This window comes from Astatotilapia calliptera, chromosome 3, assembly GCF_964374335.1.
Source record: "Astatotilapia calliptera chromosome 3, fAstCal68.1, whole genome shotgun sequence".
Lineage (NCBI taxonomy): Eukaryota > Metazoa > Chordata > Actinopteri > Cichliformes > Cichlidae > Astatotilapia > Astatotilapia calliptera.
This window is the reverse complement of record NC_137424.1, coordinates 38,532,684-38,555,613: the sequence shown is the minus strand read 5'-3', so window position 1 is coordinate 38,555,613 and position 22,930 is coordinate 38,532,684. Positions and strand designations below refer to the sequence as shown.

The following is a 22,930-nucleotide window of genomic DNA, read 5'->3' as shown; positions in this document are numbered from 1 at the left end:
ATGCCAGCTCAAGTTTCAAGTTGAAAAGTTCAAATGTAAAACAGAGGCTAGAGCTGCGAGGGAGGGTTACCATAAAACACAGCAGGTTGTAGATTACACAGGAGAACACAATGCTCTTACTGTAGAACGCACTGTGTGTCTTAGTGTGTTTGCAGAGCTGAAAGATACCCGTATCTGGATTTAAAAAGTTTATCTTTCAGTGTAAAGCCAGCCTCGGTAACTGTTTAACTCATGCTCATTGTTCTTTTTCCTCCTAACCTCATCTGTTATTGTCAGAAAGGCAATGTAGCTATTTATAACTGGTGGAGGTTAATGAAAAATACATGATCTTTGTCTCTCTCGTGTCTTCCTCAGGTCCGAACACTATTTGTCAGTGGGCTACCACTGGATATTAAACCGCGGGAGCTCTATCTCCTCTTCAGACCATTTAAGGTATGTTTGTATGTTTTAAATGGATGGCCTGCTGCTATTCTTAGCAGCTTACTTTCCAGCAGTCAATGGGACCTCCATTAATGGTGATGAAATAAACGGCAATGGAAACTCTCCCGCGAGGTTCAAGTGTCTGTGTTCTTAAAGCCGACGTTCAATCACATCTTGATCCATGAGAAGCTTATGTCTCATGGAAAAATGGCTCAATGCCTGCGAAACAAAAACAAAGCTGTTTGCTTCACCTCAGAAGCTCCAACTTTGTTGCAAGAACACAGACCCCCAGAGTTTAGTTCAGGTGAATACATGTAGATGTTGCAAGCTTTTTGAACTATCGACCAAGACTAACGCGCCTTAATGGTGCAGCAGCAGCAGCAGCGCTGTTTAAGTGATTAATGCATCTAATCGCTCACTTAAGCAATGTTCATGGTATGTGCTCTGAGTAAATGGTTTGCATCACGAGTGTTGAAAGCAGTAAATCTTGCTTAATCAGGTAAGACACAACAATCTAGTCCATATGGTCTTCATAAGAGCGCCGTGACCTGTGAAACTGCCAAGCTTAGTCCTCCGTGACCCCAACATGCCAACATTTTTGAGTAATTTAGCAAAAAAGCTTTTGTAAGTGTAAGCAGCCTGCGTGTTTTGCAGCTTTTTAGCCACTAAAGTTGAATTTTTGCTTTGTTATGTGTATTTCTGACATTTTGTTTTCTGTTTTTTTCAGGGCTATGAAGGCTCCTTGATAAAGCTCACTTCTAAACAGGTATGCTAACAAGTCTTGGATCTGTGTTGTGTTCAAAGAAACTCCTGAATGAAGCCGGTCAGTCTCTGGTCACACTGTTACTGTCCACATTACTTCTTGCTCATCGACACCTTTGCATCTTTTTCTTCTCTCTTTGTGTGTTTAGCTTGTTGAGAAAGAAGGATTAGCAGGAAGTGCCTTTAATAGAAAAGAAAATAACAAATAACAAAGGTTTCCGGGGGGAGGGAGAACGATAGGAGGGGAAAAGTGTTGCACCAACTTGCCTTTGGCAGTCGGATGTAGTGCTTGTAGTTACAGCGAGTCGACTGGTGGGCTGTGTGAGGACGAGGAAGAGAGACGGGGAAAGAGTTTCGAGGTGTCAAAGTGAGCGTTTTGACAAGAGCAGCACTGATGGTTGAGTTTTGCCTCCAGGGTTGCGGGACTGAAAATGAGCCCAGCTGGCAGGTGTCCACGTCCAGAGTGGAGCAATTTAGCTTCATGTCAGCTTACTTGTTGCCACTTTACACTGTTTCTCATAAAGACATGACATGCTCATTAGAAGGGTTTAAAGCGATTTGGGTTGAACTTGCTGAGTGTAATACCTTAAAACTATTCCTGAAACCAAGTACAAAGGAAAGCTTTAGGCTCTCTCTTTTTGTTTCACTGCTATTGCGTGCATTCAGAAAAACTCATTCTAATGTATGTATCTATGATTGAAGTCTAATTTAGCATTAACGGTTCTTCTCACTTGTTTGGTGATTTTGTTGCCAGTTATTTTCTTACAGTCAAGGTTTATACACGTGTGGCAGTGGGCCTGAAAGTGGCCGAATTCAAAGATTAAAAGGTGTGGCTCGATACTTTTGTTGTTTTGGTGTTGTTCACAGCAGACTGTGTTGTTTGTCAGATAGTTCCACCTAAGTTAGCCAAGCTGCAGCTACCTGTTTTGGGACACCTGCCAGTCGAAGCAGCCTCTCCCCTGAGTTTCAGCCTTACCCTATCGAGACGGATCAATTATTAAAAACATCATGTATGATATAGTTGTTATGAAGGAAGAAACTATGAACCGAGACTTGAACAGCTTGCTGTAAGATGCTATTTAATGCTGTTTAGTAGGACATTTTAACATGAGAGTCTATGGGGATTGACTCGCTTTTGTTGGCAGCCTCAAGTGGTCACTAGAGAAACTGCACTAGCTTAATTTTCAGCCCCTGGAGAATATTTGGCTTTTAGACTATGATGAAATTCACAACCTGTTTTACCTTTGTGATTAAACTGTGACTCGGAGCGATGTTTCTCCAGCCTAAGTGGCATCTTCAGCGAGAGAACTGCTGTGAACTGATGCTTATGTTAAGACAAAGTGCTGCCCCCCATTTCCTCAGGGTTTGTTTGGAGCAGCTCTCCTCCTTGTTAATGTTAATGACAATGGCCACGCAAATCGATCGATCTCCGTCTCTCTCTTCCAGTCCAAGAACTCCCAGCCATGTCCATATATAGCAAAAGCCTGATCTCAGAGCCTTTCTATTTATATTCCTGTTATGCTTCCTCCTCCTGACGTCTTCACTTAGTCTTTCTTTTCTTTTTGTGTTACTTTTCGGGGGTTTTCTTTTCCTCCACATCCTCCTCCTCCACTGCACTTCTTCAGAATTCCCATAACCCTAGACTGCTTTTCCAGATCACACGCAGCAGTGTGACCCCATGGGAATAACATGTTTAGAGTTTTCTGCAATCTCTCCCCCACCACCACCTCCACCACCACCACCTTCTCCCAACGTCCCCATCCACATACAAGACAAAAATATGTATTTTCTGTTCATATCTGCAGTCAGAAATCCTGCAGCCGCACCTACACCCCTGTGAGTGTGTGTTTTTTTCCTGTTTTATTTCTCCTCACCTTTACTACTGGCTTTGAAGCGATGTCGCTGGAATATAAAACAAGTGTGGGTGAAACAGATGCGAATGAGAAAATGCTGCACTGACAGGCCTGTTTGAGGAGGTCTTTAAGAAAAAAACCCCCAACTTTTTCTACCCGTTGCCCCACTTGCTTTCATTTTCACCTTTAACCCTTGAAATTCCCCCCCCCCCTCCCTTTCTATCTTCTTCTCCTTTTTCAGCTTTTACTCCCTTCTCTGCCTGTCTCACACTAAACTCTTACATGCTTGTTCTCACTCCTGCATTGCCCGTATTTGGGCAAAGGGGAGCCGAATGATGAACTCTACAATGAAAGTGCGTCCAGCCTCCAATCGCCCTCCGCCTCCCCCTCCCCGCTCTGTCGCAATGGTTTTATAAACAGGAGAGAGGGAGAGGGAGGCAGAGAGGTAGGGGGTGGGGTATGCTAAGATGTTAAAATATATATATATAAAAACATGTCTTTGTCACTCAGACAGAAATGCCGACTCAGTTTTCTGCCTTAAACCATGTTTCTTTCTTTTGTTCTGTCTCCTTGTCTCCCCAGCCAGTGGGGTTTGTCAGTTTTGACAGTCGATCAGAGGCGGAGGCTGCTAAGAATGCCTTGAACGTAAGTGTCATGCCCTCGTTGTGCTCCAGCTCAGCTCTAGTGTTTCTCATGAAATCTCATCTTCTTTTTTTTTTACTGCCTTTAGTGGAAATGTATTTGAAAGCGGGGGAAAAGCGTTTTCTATCACATGAGGAAAAAGCTGAAAAGTGAAGCAGCGAAGGCAAATATATCACAGCTGCTCTAAAATAGCGTGTGTCTGAATGTTTCTGTTTGAGTAAATAAAGTCTTTTTTTTTTTTACTTTAAGCTCTGCGAGAGATCCTGCAAGGTCAGAAGAAAATTAGCTGTTCTTCCACATAAAAATAGAAGATATTGATCTAGGGTTTAATTTTAATCTCTCGTATTTCAGAATGTGGCTCAGTAGAAAGCCTTGATGAGGCAGACTCTAACACAAAACAGAGCTCATCTTCTCACGCGGTTTTTATTCGACTCTCTTGAAACAAAGTGTAGACGGACGGTAATGAACGCCGCCTGTCTCCTACACCTTTGTTTTTCCATTGTTGTTTTTGTCTTCACCATGCACCGCCCTCCTCCGATTGCCTCTTAAGTTTTTGTTGATGTCTTTATCAAGGCAGCGGATCACTTTAACGGCCCTCCTCTTAAGTGGGACCGTGACAGCGCGAGCGGTGTGTCAGCTTTCTCAGATGTCGAGATATCGGTGCTCGTCAAAGGTAGAGCAGAGAGTTGAACAAAGGATAAAAATTATCATCTTATTATGAGCCAACAACAGCGAGACTGTTTCCGTAGAAGGGCTCAGTGGGGCTGAGAATTCAACGCTGCTCTTGTTTTTCAGGGAAAGCTACGTCCCGGGGGGTCATATGGAGATAAGCCAGATTCTGCAAACATCCATCTGCATATTGAAATATGGGCAAGACGCAGAAAACTGTGGGAGAATTTGGGGATTTGTTTCCTATCATAGTAGCTCTCTTATATTCCCTCCAAGCTGTGAGCCTCGAAAACAAAAAACTGAATTACCTCCAACAGTCAGAATCAAAGCTCTACATGGAGAAGGTGCTATAAAAAGACATTTCGAGGTAGATATTCCAACACATTTCAAGCAGAGGTGTGCTCGGGCCTCATTATTGCCATGTAGCTTATTACACCTCTGCAGCCTCTACTGGCAGAAGCCGCGAGTGCGCTGAGCCGAGGCAATCCCAGTTAATTCCCTCCCCTTCATGAGAAGAGTCATCCCTCGCTTGTTTCAGCCTTGCTTCGCCCGAGCCTGCAGGGATGAGTGCAAGTTCTCGTTTGCTGCCGAGAACTTGCACTCCTGGCTGCTTTTCTCCTCCGCTGATCTGACCTTCGTGCTTTTCTGTATCGTTTACAGGCAATCAAATGAGGTTAATTTCAGGGCGTTTATAGTTCCTGGTAAAAATGTGTCCAAGCGGAGTAAATGAATAGCAACTTTGACGATGCCACATTCCTGTTGTTTTTTTAATCCCCATATGTGGAGATGTTTGATGAAGATCTGATGGCAGGGCAGCTTTTTCCTTTGGCCTGTCGTGAGCAGTGGCATCTCAAGAATTCGCCAAAATGTTTGGCTCACTCTAAGCGGTGATGCCTGACGTATGTCAGGGTATTTGATGTCATGGTATTAAATTACACTGCATTCAGTGGGGAACAGAGTGAGGGCCTTGTGGCTTGTCTGCTTGTGTTGTAAATGACATCATGCGCCAGCCAGGTTTGTGTCATCAAGTTCTGATTTCCCATTGCATGTGTCGCTCAGAATAAGCAGCTTCAAAGGCTAAACAAATGAAAACGCTCTCGTCACGCCAAGATTTCAGCAGTAAATTGTACTGTACAAAGTGACAATTCCAGATCAAGCTAAACAACAGATAACAAGACAGGAAGTGCAGCAATGGAAACTGTACGCGTTATCTAATAAGTTCTGTGGGCTAAATTAGTCTGCTTCGTCACTACTTAAAGGCACAAGGCGGCACGTCTGTCAGTCGCTCCCTATTATTTATAACATCATCGCTTCACTGATGAGCAGACTTATTTATTTGGTCAGCCTCTTTAATGCACGGTTGCCAAACCAAGGTATTAGCTGTTGCATTTTTAACATCATAAAGCGTCATCATATGCTGATCATGCGCTAATTTCACTTCACTAAACCTTCCAGGAAAGCAAAAGACAGATAAGAACGTTATAAACAGCTTGTCTGTGCTTATATTTCGACTGGGAGCAGTATGTGAGGAAAAAAACATTTTAAATATGTAAACGGTCGAAATTTAAGATAAGTTGAAACCAAATGCAAGAACTGAAATATCCATGGTTCCAGTATTCTGTCTGTGCCACAACAACCTGTCTACTATTCAACAACATGCATGTAGAAGTTATAGTAGCTGTGAAAATGAACTTGATTTAATCACAACAATAAATCTGATTATATGCAGTTGTGTTGAGGAAATATTATTCCTCAACACAACTGCATATAATAATGAAAACATAATTCAAGCACCCCTGAATATCAGATATGGCAGAACTCAGATTTTGATTAATGCAGCAGTCCCCGATCTTTTCTGCGCCACGGACCAGTTTAATGTCAGACAGTAGTCAGACAGTATTTTCACGGAGCGGCCTTTGAGGTGTCGTGAATAAATACAACAGAATAAAATTATACTGCCAAGACAAAAACTTTGGTATTTTATAAATATAATAATAAACGCGAATTCACTGTGTAATTGTGTAACTTTATTAGCAGCGTCCTCCTGAAATACGCCAAAAACATTGAGAGTAACATCCTCCTCTCTGCCCCTTAATGCGCTCTGGTCGCTTTGATAACGTGTAAATATTTCTTTCAAAATAAGACACACAACTACAACACCCAGGGAAACAGAGTTAACGATAAAAACCCTGAAAACCATAAATTTCACACCGGAGACTCAACTTTTGCGACGCGGTACCAAACGACTCATGGACCGGTCCGTGGCCCGGGGGTTGGGGATGAATGACTCATGACACCTGCTTTCAGTGCTAAGACATGGATACAATCTCACGGCTAAAATGCTTCATATTTCCTTTTTAAAGACTTGTCCATATGCATTACCCCTGTCAGTGTGCTCCCTCAGTTCTGACTCACCTGTCCTAAAAGCTTTCCACTAAACAATATTTGCGCTAACATATCTGTCTCATTAATCTCAGGGGGTACGATTTGACCCAGAGATTCCCCAGACTCTGCGGCTGGAGTTCGCCAAGGCCAACACCAAGATGGCCAAAAACAAGCTGGTTGGCACTCCCAACCCCCCTCCTTCCCAGCAGAGCCCCGGGCCACAGTTCATAAGCAGAGACCCATGTGAGTACGCCGACTGTTTACCCGCCTGTCGCTGAGTTTGTCTTACTTTTACATATTGTCCGTCTGCATTGCTACTTCCTCTGGCTGTACTGGACTGGACAGCTGTTTCCTTTTAGGATATTATTTTGTAATCGAGGTGCTTTTCTGTGCTGTTGTTGTAAATGTGCATGAAAAGGAGACTGTTGAGTCTGCTGCAGGTCTCTTTCATTGAATGCTGTTTTGTTTGCCCCTAAATTAAACATTTACGTATTTGTCCCTCTGTGAAACGTTAATTTTGTGCGGGCGTGTAATGCTGTTTGTCGTTGTGATGTGTTAACTGATGATGTTAGACTAGTGATTCATTAACAGAGCATGTTTCAGCTTTAACCGTTTACTCTAATAACTTGGACTCAAGGTCTTCAAGTACAATGTGTGTATAATAATTTGCTAATGCGACTTTCCACCTTTTTTTTTTCTTTTTTCTTGTGGTTAAATATTTTTCCAAGAGTTAAGGATTTTGAAAGAATCAGCTATTGATAGTTAAACATAGGCCAGCTGTGGTAGTACATTCTTCCTGTATGACCAAGCTGCTTTTATCTTAGATCGTTTTATTTTTTTATAGCCGGGGAAAGGGTGTGTGCATGAGGCCCCGGAGGAAAATGGAAGGAAACGATTAATGAAACCGTGACGTAATCACTAGGAGAGAAATTGCTGTCATTTCCTGATAAGAGATGTTTAAACCAGCCATCTTTGTGATCATGCTTGGATAAATGGTTACCAGGAGACATGGAGAGCACAGGGAATGCTCCTCGAGATTATCTGCTAATTATCCAATGAGCTGCTGTGTTTTTTTCCCTGCATTTTTAAATGCTCACCCGCTCTGTACGACTCAGCACCGTCTCCTAACTCATGCACCGATGCTCGTTTTTCACAGTCACTTTGCACTTGATTTAGCAAGTAAATCGTGATGTCTGACATTGTTTCCTCTCAACCTCTCCTAAAGTATGAAATCTAATCATGTAGTGTCAATGACCGTTCTCAGATACTGTCAAGGTTTTTGCATAATACATGTGCATTTTGAATTAATAAAATTTCCCCTTGAAATTTTTAATTTGTGAAACTAAAGGTCCTGCATTTCAGAAGCGACTAGATAATAACATTAGTGGCTGATGGACATCAGTTTTCCTGGCTAAAGCGATGGCAGGTCCAACTATCTATATATGAAGCTAATGAAGCTAATATTAGTTCACTGCATTGGTTAAAAGAAACATCTTTAGACCATACTGGTTCTGTAAAAGGCATTTTAAATATTTACATGATGATTTATAGTAAAGACATTTTTCTAAATACTAAGGCTAAAAATCTCTGGGTTAAAATTTCATAATCAAACAGTGTAACCCATATGGAAAAGATATATATAAATCTTATAACGTTTGTATCTGTCTTGTGTGAAACTTGTATAAAAAGCATACAAGAGTGAAAACAGATATAAGATCCCCAGAAAAATTATATAAATGAAACTTGTATTTTTTGGATACTTACTAAAAAATATATGAAAGTGGCCACTTTCATTAGTAAATCATATAAGCCTTATATGATTCAAGTAGGTAGGCCACATCTGATGCAAGTCTTTTATAAGTTTTTTCTGTTTCTTTTCCATATGGGAAGCTAAGGCTACGTTCACAATAATGTTGTAAGCTAAGCAAGGCTTTCATAGGTACTGTTGGCTTGGGATGATAAAGCAGAAACTTCATCAAGTTCAGCAACAAGCTAATACTAGCTATAGCAAATAAATACTGTATTTATTATGAACAGCTAATATTAGCTGTAGCAATTAGCTATAGCTAATAAATGCAGTATTTATTAGCTGTTAGCTTTTCTAGCTAATTGCTTGTTCACGATGCTTGAGTTAAGAGGATCATCATAGTTCTGTCTAAAACATAACTATATTTCAGAGATGAGCAGCCTCTTAACTCATGTAAATTATCCTTTTGCCTCAAGCGTCTTAACGATGTGTTTTACAATCACTGGAACCAGACTCGTTGCTATAATATGGAAACACTCGTATGTAGGAACATGTAAATGAAGTTTAGTGGTGGCTGATAGTATTGGGTTTTCTAGCTGCCTCTGATAGCCTTGAGCATTTTAAGCAATGCTGGGTTAGACATGTAGGTAGTAAAGCTAACAGCTAATTGCTGTTAGCTTTTAGCTTTCCTCAAAGCTAACGTTAGCTTTGACGAGAGAAACATATTTTCTATTACGGAAAAATGAATGGATCATTCTTACTCCAGCCTGAAGCAAACCACAAAAACACTCAAAGTTATGTAGACAGTCTCTGTCTCGTGACAGTAGTTAAGCTGCAAGTTTAGAAAATAAATCTTTCTCGGCTGTATTGACATGACATAAACACAGATGTTACTAATGTCAGTAATGAGGGCATTGTTCTGTTTATGTACGCAGCCTTAATTACAGTGAGTAGTAACACCTGTGTTTCTTCAGGAGGTATTAATCAAAAAGAGAAAATAAAATCATTTTGTGAAAAGCCTGACCACCTCATCATAATTAGATCATGAACAAAAAAGTAAACTATTATTCTCATGTATTTTGAGGTTATTCGATGCCTGAATGATGCTTAAACACAAAAGCTTTATGTAGCCTTTAACAGCAGCCTTTAACATACAATATTGTAGATATATGTAATGTGATTGCAGTTACGATTATTGTAACAGTATTTACCAACCATATTACATCAAAGTACCCACTGTGAAGAAGGTCTGTTGTGTAGAACGGCATTTGGGCTAGTTTTATTTGGGTAGTTATTTTAAAACTTATCTAAATGAACTCAAATTTCAGAAGTTTTACTCCTACCTCTAAAAAAACCCTTTTTTTGAGTATCTCTGTCTGTCTCCCAGTCTCTGGTTTAAACAAGAGGAAGCGACTTCAGACAACTGACATTCCCCCAGCACCCACCTTCACAATCACCACCATCACCGCCACCTCCACCCTGTCTCTCTAGCCACCCCACCCATCCACTTGCCACTCTCCTCACTCCACTCCTCCTCTTCTTCTTTCCACAGATGAGCTCACAGTGCCTGCTCTCTATCCCAGCAGCCCAGACGTGTGGGCCTCATACCCGCTGTACCCGGCGGAGCTGTCGCCGGCCCTTCCACCCGCTTTCACCTACCCCTCCTCGCTCCACGCTCAGGTAAACCCACCTCCCCTCCCCCACCGCCACCGCCGCCTCAGTCACCTAGCCCACCTCACAAAGACCTGCTGCCGTCAGCCCTGTTATCACTCTCTGCTTCATCCCACAGGTGCACCTCAGAGCACACATGACCCATTGTCACTGTTAAACACAGTCATGTTTAAATCAAATGTCTATCTATTTTTGGGGCTGGGGAGTTATTTTCCTTACAGACAAGGAAATGTATACCCAGCATCACTCAGTTTCATCAGTGTAAACAAGCTGCTTCTCTATAAAAGCATCTAAATACACATTTTCTTTGGCTGCAGGTTTTCATGTTGACTTTTATTGAAACACTTTCAAGTGCAAACATATATATAACTATTGCCGCTGATACTGATCAGTCATGTTCATCTGCTGCACCAGTAGCACAGTGAAGGCAGAATTTTGGTATAATTTAATTGTTACATTGGTGCTGAAATTAGTGAGTTTATAAATAATTGAATTGTCAGTCCATTTTCACCAACCCTTCTCAGCGGAGCTGTTACCCGATCCCAGCACCTTCCAGAAATCGAAGTAAACTTAGCTGTTCACCTCACTCTCAAACTGCATGTCACATAATGGAGCCTGTGGTTTGGGCTGAGTTTTAGGAGGTCCAAGCAGGAAAAATAACTCTTCCACAAATTCCAAATGATACTTTTTTAAATCAGTAAAAAATAAATTCCTCAAACTGAAACTGATTTGTCCTGTTTTGCTTTTTATTTTAGACTAAAATCCTGAATGTATCCATGCATGGATACATTTACATCCACATATAATTTAGAATCACCACTTAACCCACTGTGTAAGTCTTTGGACTGTGTGACAACCTCCACACAGAAAGTACATGCAAACTCCACACAGAGAGGTCACAGCTGGCTTCAAATTAGACACCTTCTTGCAATGAGATGACAGTGATACCATTGCACCACCAGGTAGTATGAAATAAAGAATTCAACACCAAGATAATGTTAAAAATGGCATCACAGGACACAGTTTTCAGATCTTGTAGCTGCTTAATCTGCACAGCTAAAATCTGCAGCTGTACAAAGGGTTTGGATCATTTTACCTCCATCTACCTCATTAATTATAGCAAATCCTTCTTTTCCAACCAGCCATGATCCAGTTTATTGAGGTCTTCTAATCTGCGCAGCTCTGCTGTGAGTTCATGTTAAAGTTCATTATCGATCTCTTGAAATTCTTCTCATGAAGAGCGTTTGATGCAGGCAGGCCCTCATGCAGTCTTAATGCCACGCATACAGTATGTACGGTTTTGAATGCAAGCTCTCACTGCTCACTTTGCAGTGTTTCAAACTCAATGTGTTATACAGTCATGTGGTGTTGCTTTTCTCTGCTCGAGGGAAAATTGAGCATTTCCACTTATAATATAGATACTAAGGTTATTTAAGTATAAAGGCCTCCGGGCGAAAACACTAGCTGAAGCTCAGATGATGTCAGCATTTGAAATGAATGCAAGAATCTGCCTAGCTGGCATTTTCCCACATGCATCGAGTATATTCACACCAGTGGCAGCTGATAACTGAAAAAACGAGGACGGACGAGAAAATCAATTCATGTTATGTTATAATAGTTAGTATATTTCCATTTTCTCGTGGTGAAGCAGTAAAACAGTGCCTGTGCTCTGGATGGGAATGATGTATGTATTCTTTGAAGCCTGCCAGCTTTGGTCATTTTGAAGAAACTGGCCCTTTAAATGGACCAGAGGGACAGACAGCAGTGCGCATTTCTGTGAAGCCCACAATAATAATACACCAAAATAATTAGTTAACTAATTACCAGCCTACATATTGCCATGTTTTCATAGTTACTGATGTTTAGAGCGGTCAAACTTGTGCACATTAGTGATACCGTGATCACTACCGCAGATCAGAATCAGAATCAGAATACTTTATTGATCCCTGGGGGAAATTATTTTTTGTTACAGTGCTCCATTTTAAACCAACATTAAGACAAGACAGACAATACGCTAACTAAGAATAGTACAATATATACATATATATACATACATACATACATAAGTCACTTATAAATAAATATTTGGAAAAGAAACATGTGTAGTTGTAGCAGCAAACAGTGTGTTAAGTGGATGCGTTGTACGTTGTGGATGCGTTGTGGATACCGACCTTGAGCTAAACGGGAAAACTGGAAAAATAATAAGTACGACAAGAAAGATGTTTTTGATTTTAGTGAGTCAGTTTATTCCAAACCATTTAAGCAATGAGGGCTAAAGCTGTGCCATCACTGCAGAGCTCTCTACCCTTTGCCCAACGGGATCCAGTCACTCCAGTCCAAATCTATTTCCTATGCTAGTCCTTCATGGTTGCCTTAATGTTACCACTGGCTAGTGCAAATAGCTAGCTACTGCTTGATTTTTAAAAAGAGAAATGAAATGGGAAAAATTCTATATGTCCTGCACTTTTTTCAAAAGACCCAAATCAAATGTCACGAAGTTAATCACGTTTGTACAATATAGTGGAAGAGATCTGACGAGTGGAAGAACACAGTGTCAGTGTTTTACTGTGGATGTTCTGGCTGAGGTTGTCCTCCTTTAGAGCATCATGCTACGTGTTCTGCTCACTAACAGAGTAGTAGGAACGAAGCCAAAGTGTATTAAATTAATGGAAGAGGTCCCGCCCTGAGGACGTCAGACTCAGTGGCGAACTGAGGCTATAATTCAGGCTGGGACATCATCTCTCAGACTACTCTGTACATGCAAACCATCAGACTGCTAATTCTGCTGCCTTACCCTGGCTGCTGTTTAAGGAAAAACAATATGTGGCTATCAGAAATCACATCTAGCCAAAAGAATTCTCTTTAATCTTATTATTGTGATGTTTAATGAGATTTCGAAAATAAATAAAGAAAACTACTTATGTCAATTAATTAAATGTTTTAATTGCAAGTAAATTACAGCTGAAATATGAGTGTAATGAGTGGAGATAATCAATAACCACAACAGTAAAGACGCTAGACGAAAATAACAATGAGTAGGATATTATGAGTAAGAACGAGCCATTGTAATACTTTTTAAACACAGAGGGAGATACTCTATTCAAACAATTTTAAAACTGAGGCATCAAACAAAAGTACAAAAAAACTTCACACACATTCACTGAGACTGATCTTGAGCTACAGCAGTGTAGCTTCTGCTCCCAGCTGGCAGCATTAGCCACTTTTAGCTGCATCACTTTTTTTTTATTCAATTCAATTCAGTATTATTTATATAGTGCCAAATCACAACAACAGTCACTCCAAGGCACTTTATATTGTAAACACAATAAAACAGAGAAAACCACAACAATCGGCTGACTCCCTTTGAGCAAGCACTTGGCAACAGTGGGAAGGAAAAACTCCCTTTTAACAGGAAGAAACCTTTGGCAGAACCAGCTTGCAGAGAGCGACAGAAACTGCGAATACTCATTTAAATGCATCTTTTTTGTGTGCATCTGCTTACCTGAGATGGCACACATCGAGTCGTATATTCATGTCAGGCCAGTTGACTGACCCCAACGACCCCACACTGACTGACCCTCTGCCTCTTCCCTGCAGATCTCACTTTTGAGACGATCTGTATTTGTATAATTTTAAATACTATGATCTCCCTCTTGTCTCTCAAAAGAAACAGAGGGCGAGCAGTCTCCTCTGCGGCCACGACTGAGCCGCCCTTCACGCACACATTCTGACACGTGCAAAGTGATCGTTGCCGTGTGATGTTGCGAGATGGTCAATCTACTTTCTGTTAACATGAGCTCACCTTTTAGGCTCCACAGTTTTATGTTAATATGTGATTATGTGTGTTTAGATTCGTTGGCTCCCGCCTGCAGATGGAACTCCTCAGGGATGGAAGTCCAGGCAGTTCTGCTGAAGTATGTGTGAGTAACAGCACACACATGCACACACACAAACACACACTCACACACTCGTACGCACACATAGCTCCCTGCCCTGCTGCGTCAAAGAAGTGTACATACTCTGGTGTGAAACCTCTTTTGTAAATGTTATGACACTTTGCATAAACAGGAGTAGAGTTATCTTAAACACATGCCAGGAATATCACGGGGTGTTACTTCACGCGTGTTTACCTCTTTTGGCCCTCAAACCTCACAAAACGTCCATCCTGCTAACTGCCAAACTAACCGGCTAATTAGTCACGTTTCCTCTAGTAGACGTCAAAAACATATATACTAATTACTAACAAAAGTACAGCCTGTGGTTCGATGAAACCACACACGCTCCTCACACATGATCATAGGAGATGAAAGGTGCGATCTAAAGGGGAACTCCATTATTTTCCCCACTCTGGTCACAAGGTACAGAGGGTCGACTTTTCCCATTGATGTTATGGTTGATCTCAGGCATCAAAAGCAGCAAGTCAAACAGAATATACAATGAGTGCCAATGCCAACGTTTAATAAATCAGACCGAGAAGAGGTTTGCAAATATGACTAAAATGCTAATGCTAGCTGCTTTGAAAGGCAACACAGCTGCAGGGAAAGTCACTCAGTTCTTTCACTACTCGCACTACAGTTTTGAGACCTGGCTATTTCTGTTCTGTGCTGCTTTTTACATCAGCTCTACTCCAGCCAAAGTTCAGAAGAAAATTTACAAGATTTAAACCGTTAATTTGAAAAGTAAAGTCAAGTGCTCAAATTGTCTCGACCAAAGCTGCTAAGCTATTTTTTCTAAGCTATTTCAAAGTTGTCCATTCACAGTGGGAATAAAGCTCTGAAAACCTTAAAATGCATTGACAGACGAATCCTTTAAAACTTTAAAGTAAAGCCCCTACAATAATATAAAGGAAATCCCAAAAATCAGACAACCCCTACGAGGAAGCGCTTTGGTGACAGTGGAGATGAAAAACTCTTTTTTTTAGCAGGAAGAAATCTTTTTTTTCTTCCCCTGGTCACTGCAGATGGCTGCACCTCCCTGAGCCAGGTTCTGCTGGAGACTTCTTCCTGTTATAAAGGAGTTTATCCTTCCCACTGTTGCCAAAGTGCTTGTTCATAGGTGGTCATATGATTGTTGGAGTTCTCTGTTTTCTCTGCATCAGTAGTATCTTTACCTTAAAATATAAAGCACCTTGATTTGGCACTACATAAATAACACTGAATTGAGTTGAACTGGTCTCTGTCTTTGAAGCAGCCACACAGTTGGATTTTGTTTGTGTTTCATCCTTAGTTAATGAGGATCAATTTTTTTACAATTTCAGGACAAGCATCAGGTTTCTGCAGTGAAATAGTTCTAAGATATGATTACATGTGCTCAGTCGTTTTTCTATGGAGGATCAGAGGAAATTAGACCTGCCTAGCGGAAAGACGGCTGATATTTATTATACTTGTGTGTGAGGGAAAGTTTATTATTATGCACCCGCTCTTGCATTGCTATAATAAACACGGAATATTGTTGTGTAATGTTGTTAGTTATATAGCACAGATATTAGGTGCTGTTTGTCATTTTGTCAAACCCTGGCAGGATGAAATACATTTTTTAATTTAAAACCCTGTTTTTGGCATTTCTGCATTCTGACAAAGTGCACAGTGGAGAAGCATAAAAAAGATGGGGCCGAGGGAGACGGAGGACGTGATCCAAAAGGTCGTAAATGGGAAATATTCACCCAGAACCACTGAGGTACCTGGGTACTGCTGGAAGGGCCGTTTTTATGAATCTTTATTAGAAACTGATTAGCGTGGGATCTTTATTTCAAATAAATTACAGATGACTTAATTTTAGTGGAGCGGCAGACGGTACACAGGTGCTAATAAGTGCTTTGATAAGTACATGAGTCAGCTATAACCACGCATGAGCAATGCAGCACGTGCGCTTTGCTTGGGGGTTCAGACAAACTGAACGCTGTTGTGCTTGCAGAAAAACAAAACCACAAAGCAAAACAAATCCCCTGCTAGTCTGTGTATCTCTGTTGGCTCTGACTCTGTGTGTGTGCATGTGGCGCCAGTCGCACTGTCACCAGTACCCTCCCTTCAGTCTCAGGACAGGAAGAAACATGTTGCCCCAACCCCACAGGGAGTCAGCAGGGAGTGGGTGGGTGGTGGTGGAGGTGCTAGTGTGGAGCCTAACATTCATCAAGCTGTTGATTGGTGCTACTCCTCCATCACCTCCTTCGAAGCCTACATCATAGCTTACATGTCCGTTTCTTGACATGTAAACATGCTGTGTGAGGAAAACGAGCCATTTGAGTAATTTGGATGTTTCTATGACTCCTTCTCTGCCTGCGGTGGGTGGGGGGTGGGTGGGGTGTACAAAAGAGGAAGGAGGGAGGGGCTTGGAGGAAATAATTACTTCTCTATCAAACCAGAAGGAAGTCGTTTGGCTGGTCAGGCTGCCCCAGTGGATATTAGGCCCTGAGTGAAACAGCAACGACCCCACATCCGGCTCACGGTGGAGGGCAAAGTGCAGCCGAGACATCCAGTCAGAATATTGTTATAATTACAGGTGACTGGTGCAGGAGCACACAAATTATGCAGTGTGCAGCATTACTACATGTTCAAACATAAAGCTTCAGACAGACGAGCACACACGGTATGCAAACAAAAGAAAAGCTTCGGTTCATCAACATTACAGAAGACAGCTCACGCTTACTTGCATCTATTCACGCCGATACTTTCTTGATTTACTTGCCTCGGCTTTAAGGGGATTTGTTTTTGTTTCTTTCACTCCAATTATATTGCTTCCAATATTGCCTGAATGCTTCTAAATAAACACTTTAACATCCTCCTAGAATCACTAAACACAAATTTTTACGTGGGACCTCTAAAGGTTTCTTTCCCTCGATCCTCAATCTGGTTTCTAGAAAGACAAGCTTTCCTAAACACAATCCTAAACCATAGGTGGGGAAGCAAGAATATATATTATATACAGGTGTATTGCAGCATAATGCAAGCTACAGTATTAATTAAAATGATAGAAGAGATGATTTTACAGTGGACAAAAGCAGTCTCATAAATAAATCTATTAAGAGTAGCTTATGTTACACATGTGCTACTTGTGTTCAAAGTAGAGCTGCAGGGATATTACTGATGCTCTAAAACACATCTCCCCAGTAACCATGTTGCCATAGTAAAACTGAATGACACTTATGTAGCTCAGTGTCTGCCTTGTTGAGTTAACCTTACTACTGAAGGCTGCCCCTGACATTTTGCATCTTAGCAAACAAACAGTTAATCCTTACAAGTGTCTTTAGGCCTTCGTCGCATTTCAAATAAATGCAGTCGACTTGCACTCGATGTCTCGAAGCTGGCTGTGATGAGGGTATAACTGATTTGTGCAATGTAATCTGCTGGGCAGAATACTTGTGAAATATTTTTAGCTGCATGACTACAAGAATAAACTTGAACAGAGGTTAGGGAAAGAAGGCGTCTGTGTTGCACCACTGTTGTGCAATCTGTCTGATATTGTCTTTACAAAAACAGCAGAAAGGACAAGATTTGTGAATTTGTTGCTAAAGCTAACTGGGTAAACTTGAGAGATGCACGCTCACAAAAGCCCGCAGCTCTGCGGTTCAGAGAGGCCTGTGGTCGGTCGCTACTTGTCGACGAACGGAGACCACTCACTGTCTGAGTATGCGACTTAGGAAGCGTAACTGCAGGCCTGAATGTGCATGTGTGAACAGCTGGAAGTGAGGTAGCATTCAGGCGTGACTGGTAATGAGTTGTCCCAATCACCTGGCTTCCTGCCTCTCTAGGAAAGTGCTGTTTAACAAAACAACAACTTTATTTACAGCACCTCATGCAAGTTTAAGCAGCTACTGGTTTTTATTAGAGGCTTTAAGTTTTTGTTCTTGTGATCCCCCCAGGAGGCTTTGTCTGGTCAGTCGTCTGGCTGTTTGAGAACCTGAACTATATTTGACATTCGTGCTCTGGTCTTAGGTTCCAAAGACAACCTAATAGTGGACATTAATGCCCAGTGAACTGGAGGGAAAGGTAATCCGGATTTTCCATCTGACAAGACATGGTGAGGAAGTGTAGGGGGGTGTAAAACCCCTATCATGCATGCCTGTGTGTGACCCTGAAAGAGACAAATGTGCGTGTGTATGCAGCCTGGCTGCCTGCCTTCAGGAGCTTTTTTGGCCAATAGCCTGACAAAACCCATGGTTCCTGCACAATGTTGCACTAACTCCCACTGGAGGAGAGCTGAGGGCCAGCTGGGGCCCTTTCTAATAAGGAAGTGGGACTTTATTCTTCCACCCCCTGCTGACAGATGCACACACGCACACACACAAACACACACAGTGTATAGTACAGTGTAGCTGCACTGTGGCACCAGCTTGTAGGAGCTGGATACATGTCAGCAGCTGCATTCATCACCACCCAGCTCCAGCAGTTATTGCTGGTATGTGAGAAACACAGCCAGGGCCTAAAGGCTTTTCCCCGGATTAAAGGGGTTTCAGACGGCGATCTTTTTCATGGCCACGCTGCGCAGGTAGAGATCTTAAAGGACCACAGGGGTGTGTTTGAAGTTTTAGCTCGATATTAGATATATTTTACAGTTTTTTGTTGTTGCTGTTGCTTTTTCATCATTTTTTCACAAAAACTGACATCAAGCCTGAGTTCATTTTGTAAACTGTAGATTTTTTTGACCCCTTTAAAGGCAGATTAGGAATCCGAGGGACATTTTTGGGAGGTTTTTTTCATCTGAAACCCAAAGTTTACAAAGACATGTTGAAAGAGAAATTTTACAGACATAAAAAGAAAGAACAAAAAGGTCCTCTCTTCTTCATTTGCAGCACCGTGTCAGTGATAACACCGGGTCGAACATTTGCGACACGAAACCTGGTTGAAAATTTTGGGAAAAAAAGGAAACAACCCACACATTCACGAGAAACCGAGTCACCTCCCACACTCAGAACTGCTTGTTTACTTATCTCACATCATGCGCCCAGGCCGAGTTATTGGATGTAACACATTAAGCCGACAAATCACTAAACCTTTCCCTAATCCGCACAGACATGTTCAATGATCAACCCAATCTTTAACCTTGGTGTCTCAGCCAGAACAAACAGGGTGCTCTGGAAGTATGCGTCGCATCAGTTTAGCCAAGCGGCTGTATAACGCATCGATTGCCTCATCCCTGATTGAACACGCAATGGGGCATTAGCTAGGCCAGCCATCCCCCTTCAAAAACGCACTGTTCTCTGAACAGTCTATCCAGCTCCTTCTTTCTCTTAAGGTCATATTTGGATTAGTAATTGTTTATTGTTCCACCGAGTCCCCCCAAACTCAAATTCCTATTTTTGGTGATCCATCTGGTGTGGGAGCTTGCATGGTTGACCTTTCTCTTTGAAGTGTGGAGGTTGGGGGTTTGTGGAAGATCATGTCAGGCAGACATCCTGTGACAATGCAAAACTTTGAGCTTGAAAGACTTCTGAATGGACATGATATTACAATAATAGTTCACAAATAAAACTGTGTAATACACGTCCTGACAAAACTGCTGGACAATGGGCTTCTGTATGTGGCTCGAGTCTTGACTTAAGATGTCTTCTGCTGCTTGGTTTCGTCTCTTTTGAGCTACTGATTTTAAAGAAACAAGATACACTATTGATTTTTCCTCTGTAACAAAGAAATTAGTTACACTGCTGCTTAGATCACTGTCGTGTTACTCCACAACATTGCCTAGGATACATTTCCACATAAGTGCCAGGTTATGACACAGCATTAAGCCTTTCATGTGCACACATACCGGCATAAATCCCTGATTTAATGTGTAGAGCAGACATATGATAGTGGGGTTTTTTGTGTTGTTATTTTAGCGTCAACACAGGAAAACCAGCCAGAAAGGATGTTACACAGAAGTCACTATAGTAGTATAACATAGGCAAGATTTCCTTTACTATGTCTGAACCAGTGCATATCTCTGTATTTGTTTAAAATCAGTCTTTCAGATTGATATACATATATAAGTCTTGAGTCACCCCTCACTTCTTTATATTTTGCCAGGATAATTGAAAACAGGCACAGAAATTTGCACAAATACGTGCAAAAATACATGGAAATACAGTATATAAGGAAAAAACAGTGACAAGCTTGAAATTCAATAATTGGTATGACCACCTTTATTCTTCAACACAGTCTGAACTATCTTAGAAAAGCTTTTTAAAATTTTCTTTAAGTAGTCTTCAGGAATAGTTCTCCAGGCTTCTTGAAGAACATTCAAAGCTCTTCTTTAGACGTCGGCTACCTTTTGTTCTGTTTCCTATCACGATGATCCCACACTGCTTCGAGGCCAGTCCTTGACTGATACTGTGTCATTGTGTGTTTTTCCATCTAGGTATGTTTCTGTAAAAGTGTGTTTGAGATGCTGAAAAATGAAGAAATAACTATTTTATACCCTTCAAAATTATTATCTTTGACATTTTTGTAGATGTATTTAAATAAACGAGAACAAGTTATGTAGACAAAACTCTAGTTCATCCCTTGATTTTTGTGCCTTTTCTATGTTTGATAGGTCAGTGTTACATGGATATGCAAATAAACGAAATGGTCAAGAACTGGACTAAATGAGTGAAACAGCAGCCAGTGTTCAAAGAAAAACTTTGAAATACTTTCAGAAAGCTTGGAGAACTATTGCACAAGACCACTTTAAAAATGACTAGAAAGTCTTGTTCCTCAGACGTAAAATATAGAGAAATTATGGGAGGCTCAAGACTTTTGCACCACACTGTACAATCAGCTTAATTATCGCTCTGGATCCAGGGGTCTTTTGATACCTGCTCTGTAATATTGTGTATTGTGTTGCCTTTACAGGCAATCGGAAAGAATGGATCTCGTTCCTGGGTATGGGTCCCTTTACTGTCAGAAATGATTTCCCCTTTGTGCAACAAATTCTAAGTAATGTCCACCACGTAATCACCACCATTCGAAAGTTGTTGACCTCTCTGCCATTTTTGTCTTCGCTCCATGAGGTTAGACAGTTGTGTTTATCTTTTTTCTCTCTTTTGCAAATAAATAGAGAATTTGTGTAGTGAAAGTAACAAAATCATGCGATTAACAACTTTGTAACTTTGTAAAACTGACACTAATAAGCTGCTGCGTTGCCCTTCAAACATATACCAGTGTGTTCAATGCAGCTGAACTTTGTCATACCAGTAATCGAAGAGCTTGAGAACATTTAAAAATCATACATTTTTGTTGAAATAAAACCAAAATTCACTCCTCTGAAACATCATCAAAAGGATTTATTCCAACTGTCTCCTTTTGTGTGCTCAGGTTCCTGATGTGTGATGGTGGCCGTGGCCGGCTGTGACGGGCGTTGCCGATTGCCTCTCGTGTCCTATTAGAAACCAGGAGGACCGACCTAACTCCAGCTGCTGGAGCAGCGCACCGTCGGTGAGTTCTACGTCTCGGAACGTCACAACCGTTGATCCCAACAGGCGAGGACAAAAGGTGTAGATCGCACCTCGTCGCCCGTGTAGCGGGCCCCTGCAGGGGAGACGGGGGGTTTTGAAAGTGTAGATTTGCAGGAAAAGGTGTGAAAGTCCTTTTTTTAAAAATAAAAAATACAAATTTGAGAGACAGCATCAGTCAAAAACATCCACTTGAATGAAGGAAGCAGCGCCAAACTGTACTGACACCGTGTCGACTTTCATCTGTGCATGTTTGAGATTTGCGAAATGTTTTGAACAAATACACCAGAATTTAAGCGCGAGATAGAGCGCGCGTGCATTGAATGTGGGTGTGGTCTTGGCACTGGATCGGGTGGGGATTTAAAAAAATCTGTGTGACTTTTACGGCTGTTAGTGTTTCCACGTAATCCCCGGTGTTCCCATTATACATTTGCGAACTTCAGCCTCACCCTGCTGTCGTTCTGTCTTTCTCTTTCAGGCAGCAGCAGCCTCATGGGCCTCAGGACATACTAGACCCCAGCCTCCATCACACATCGAGTCCCCCCCCTCCCCGAAAGTCCCTCCAAATCTTTTTTATACTGTTACGTAAATTTACAGGCAGCGCTTGGCTACACCTCCTCTGACACCTCCGTGAAAGGTACCAGGCATGCACAACAAAGGCGTCCGCGCTCTTTGTTTACCGACTGACTGCATCGCCCGCCTAGCTGGTCTCTGCATCCTCTACGTGCGGGTGTAAAGCCGGCCACCTAAAAGGAGTGCAAACGTTGTTTTATGCAGCCACTTTGCAGACGCCCGGAAGTGTGGCTAAAGTGCTACTGAGTAATGTTATTATATGACTATAATTATTACTATTCTGTATATCATTCATATTAATGTTATTATGATTATGAAATTACATGTTGACGCATGACTTTGCAAAAAAAACAAAAAAAATAGAGCGTGAGAGAGAAAACAACGAAAAAACAATGCTGTACATTTTTAGATATTTTAAAGAAATACAAAAAGGTATTTTTGTAATCAAGACGATGTTTGAAACGGTTTTGTTTGGGTTGATTTATGTTGTGCTAAATCTTGTGAGGACGTTTTATACCTTTTCTTTTTTTGTTCCCTTTCTGTTCGGTGCCATTTTAAAACAACAAGTCGCCCTGCTATACCAAAGCAGTCCTGCCAGTTTGCTCTTGTCTCTGCTCCAAAAGGAATTTTGATTCGCTCATATGTGTTGTGTTTTTTTTTTTTTTGGGGGGGGGTTTGTCCCTCTGTGGCGTCTTTACCCGACGAAACGAAACACAGAAGTCTTTTGTCTGAAGCGATTTTAACGTTGAGTGACAAAACGCACCTGATCCAGCTCGTAGTTTGGCTGTTTGAGGTAATCAG

General features: G+C 41.5%; 1 protein-coding gene across 4 annotated transcripts in view; it reads left to right on the top strand.

Moving 5' to 3' along the window:
- Positions 1–22,577, top strand: part of LOC113018667 (RNA-binding protein with multiple splicing) — a 36,007-nt gene extending 13,430 nt beyond the window's left edge. Inside the window, exons 2-9 of one of the 4 annotated variants that reach the window (XM_026161962.2) lie at positions 355–432; positions 1,148–1,186; positions 3,618–3,680; positions 6,824–6,974; positions 10,031–10,158; positions 14,000–14,069; positions 21,420–21,539; positions 22,035–22,454. In XM_026161962.2, the coding sequence (XP_026017747.1) occupies positions 355–432; positions 1,148–1,186; positions 3,618–3,680; positions 6,824–6,974; positions 10,031–10,158; positions 14,000–14,062 (522 nt within the window). In that variant the 3' untranslated portion in view covers positions 14,063–14,069; positions 21,420–21,539; positions 22,035–22,454. Of the gene's footprint in view, positions 1–354; positions 433–1,147; positions 1,187–3,617; positions 3,681–6,823; positions 6,975–10,030; positions 10,159–13,999; positions 14,070–21,419; positions 21,540–22,034 lie in introns of all 4 variants that reach the window. The other 3 variants (XM_026161963.2, XM_026161965.2, XM_026161964.2) reach the window with 3 other exon arrangements.
- Positions 22,578–22,930: the final 353 nt, after the last annotated feature.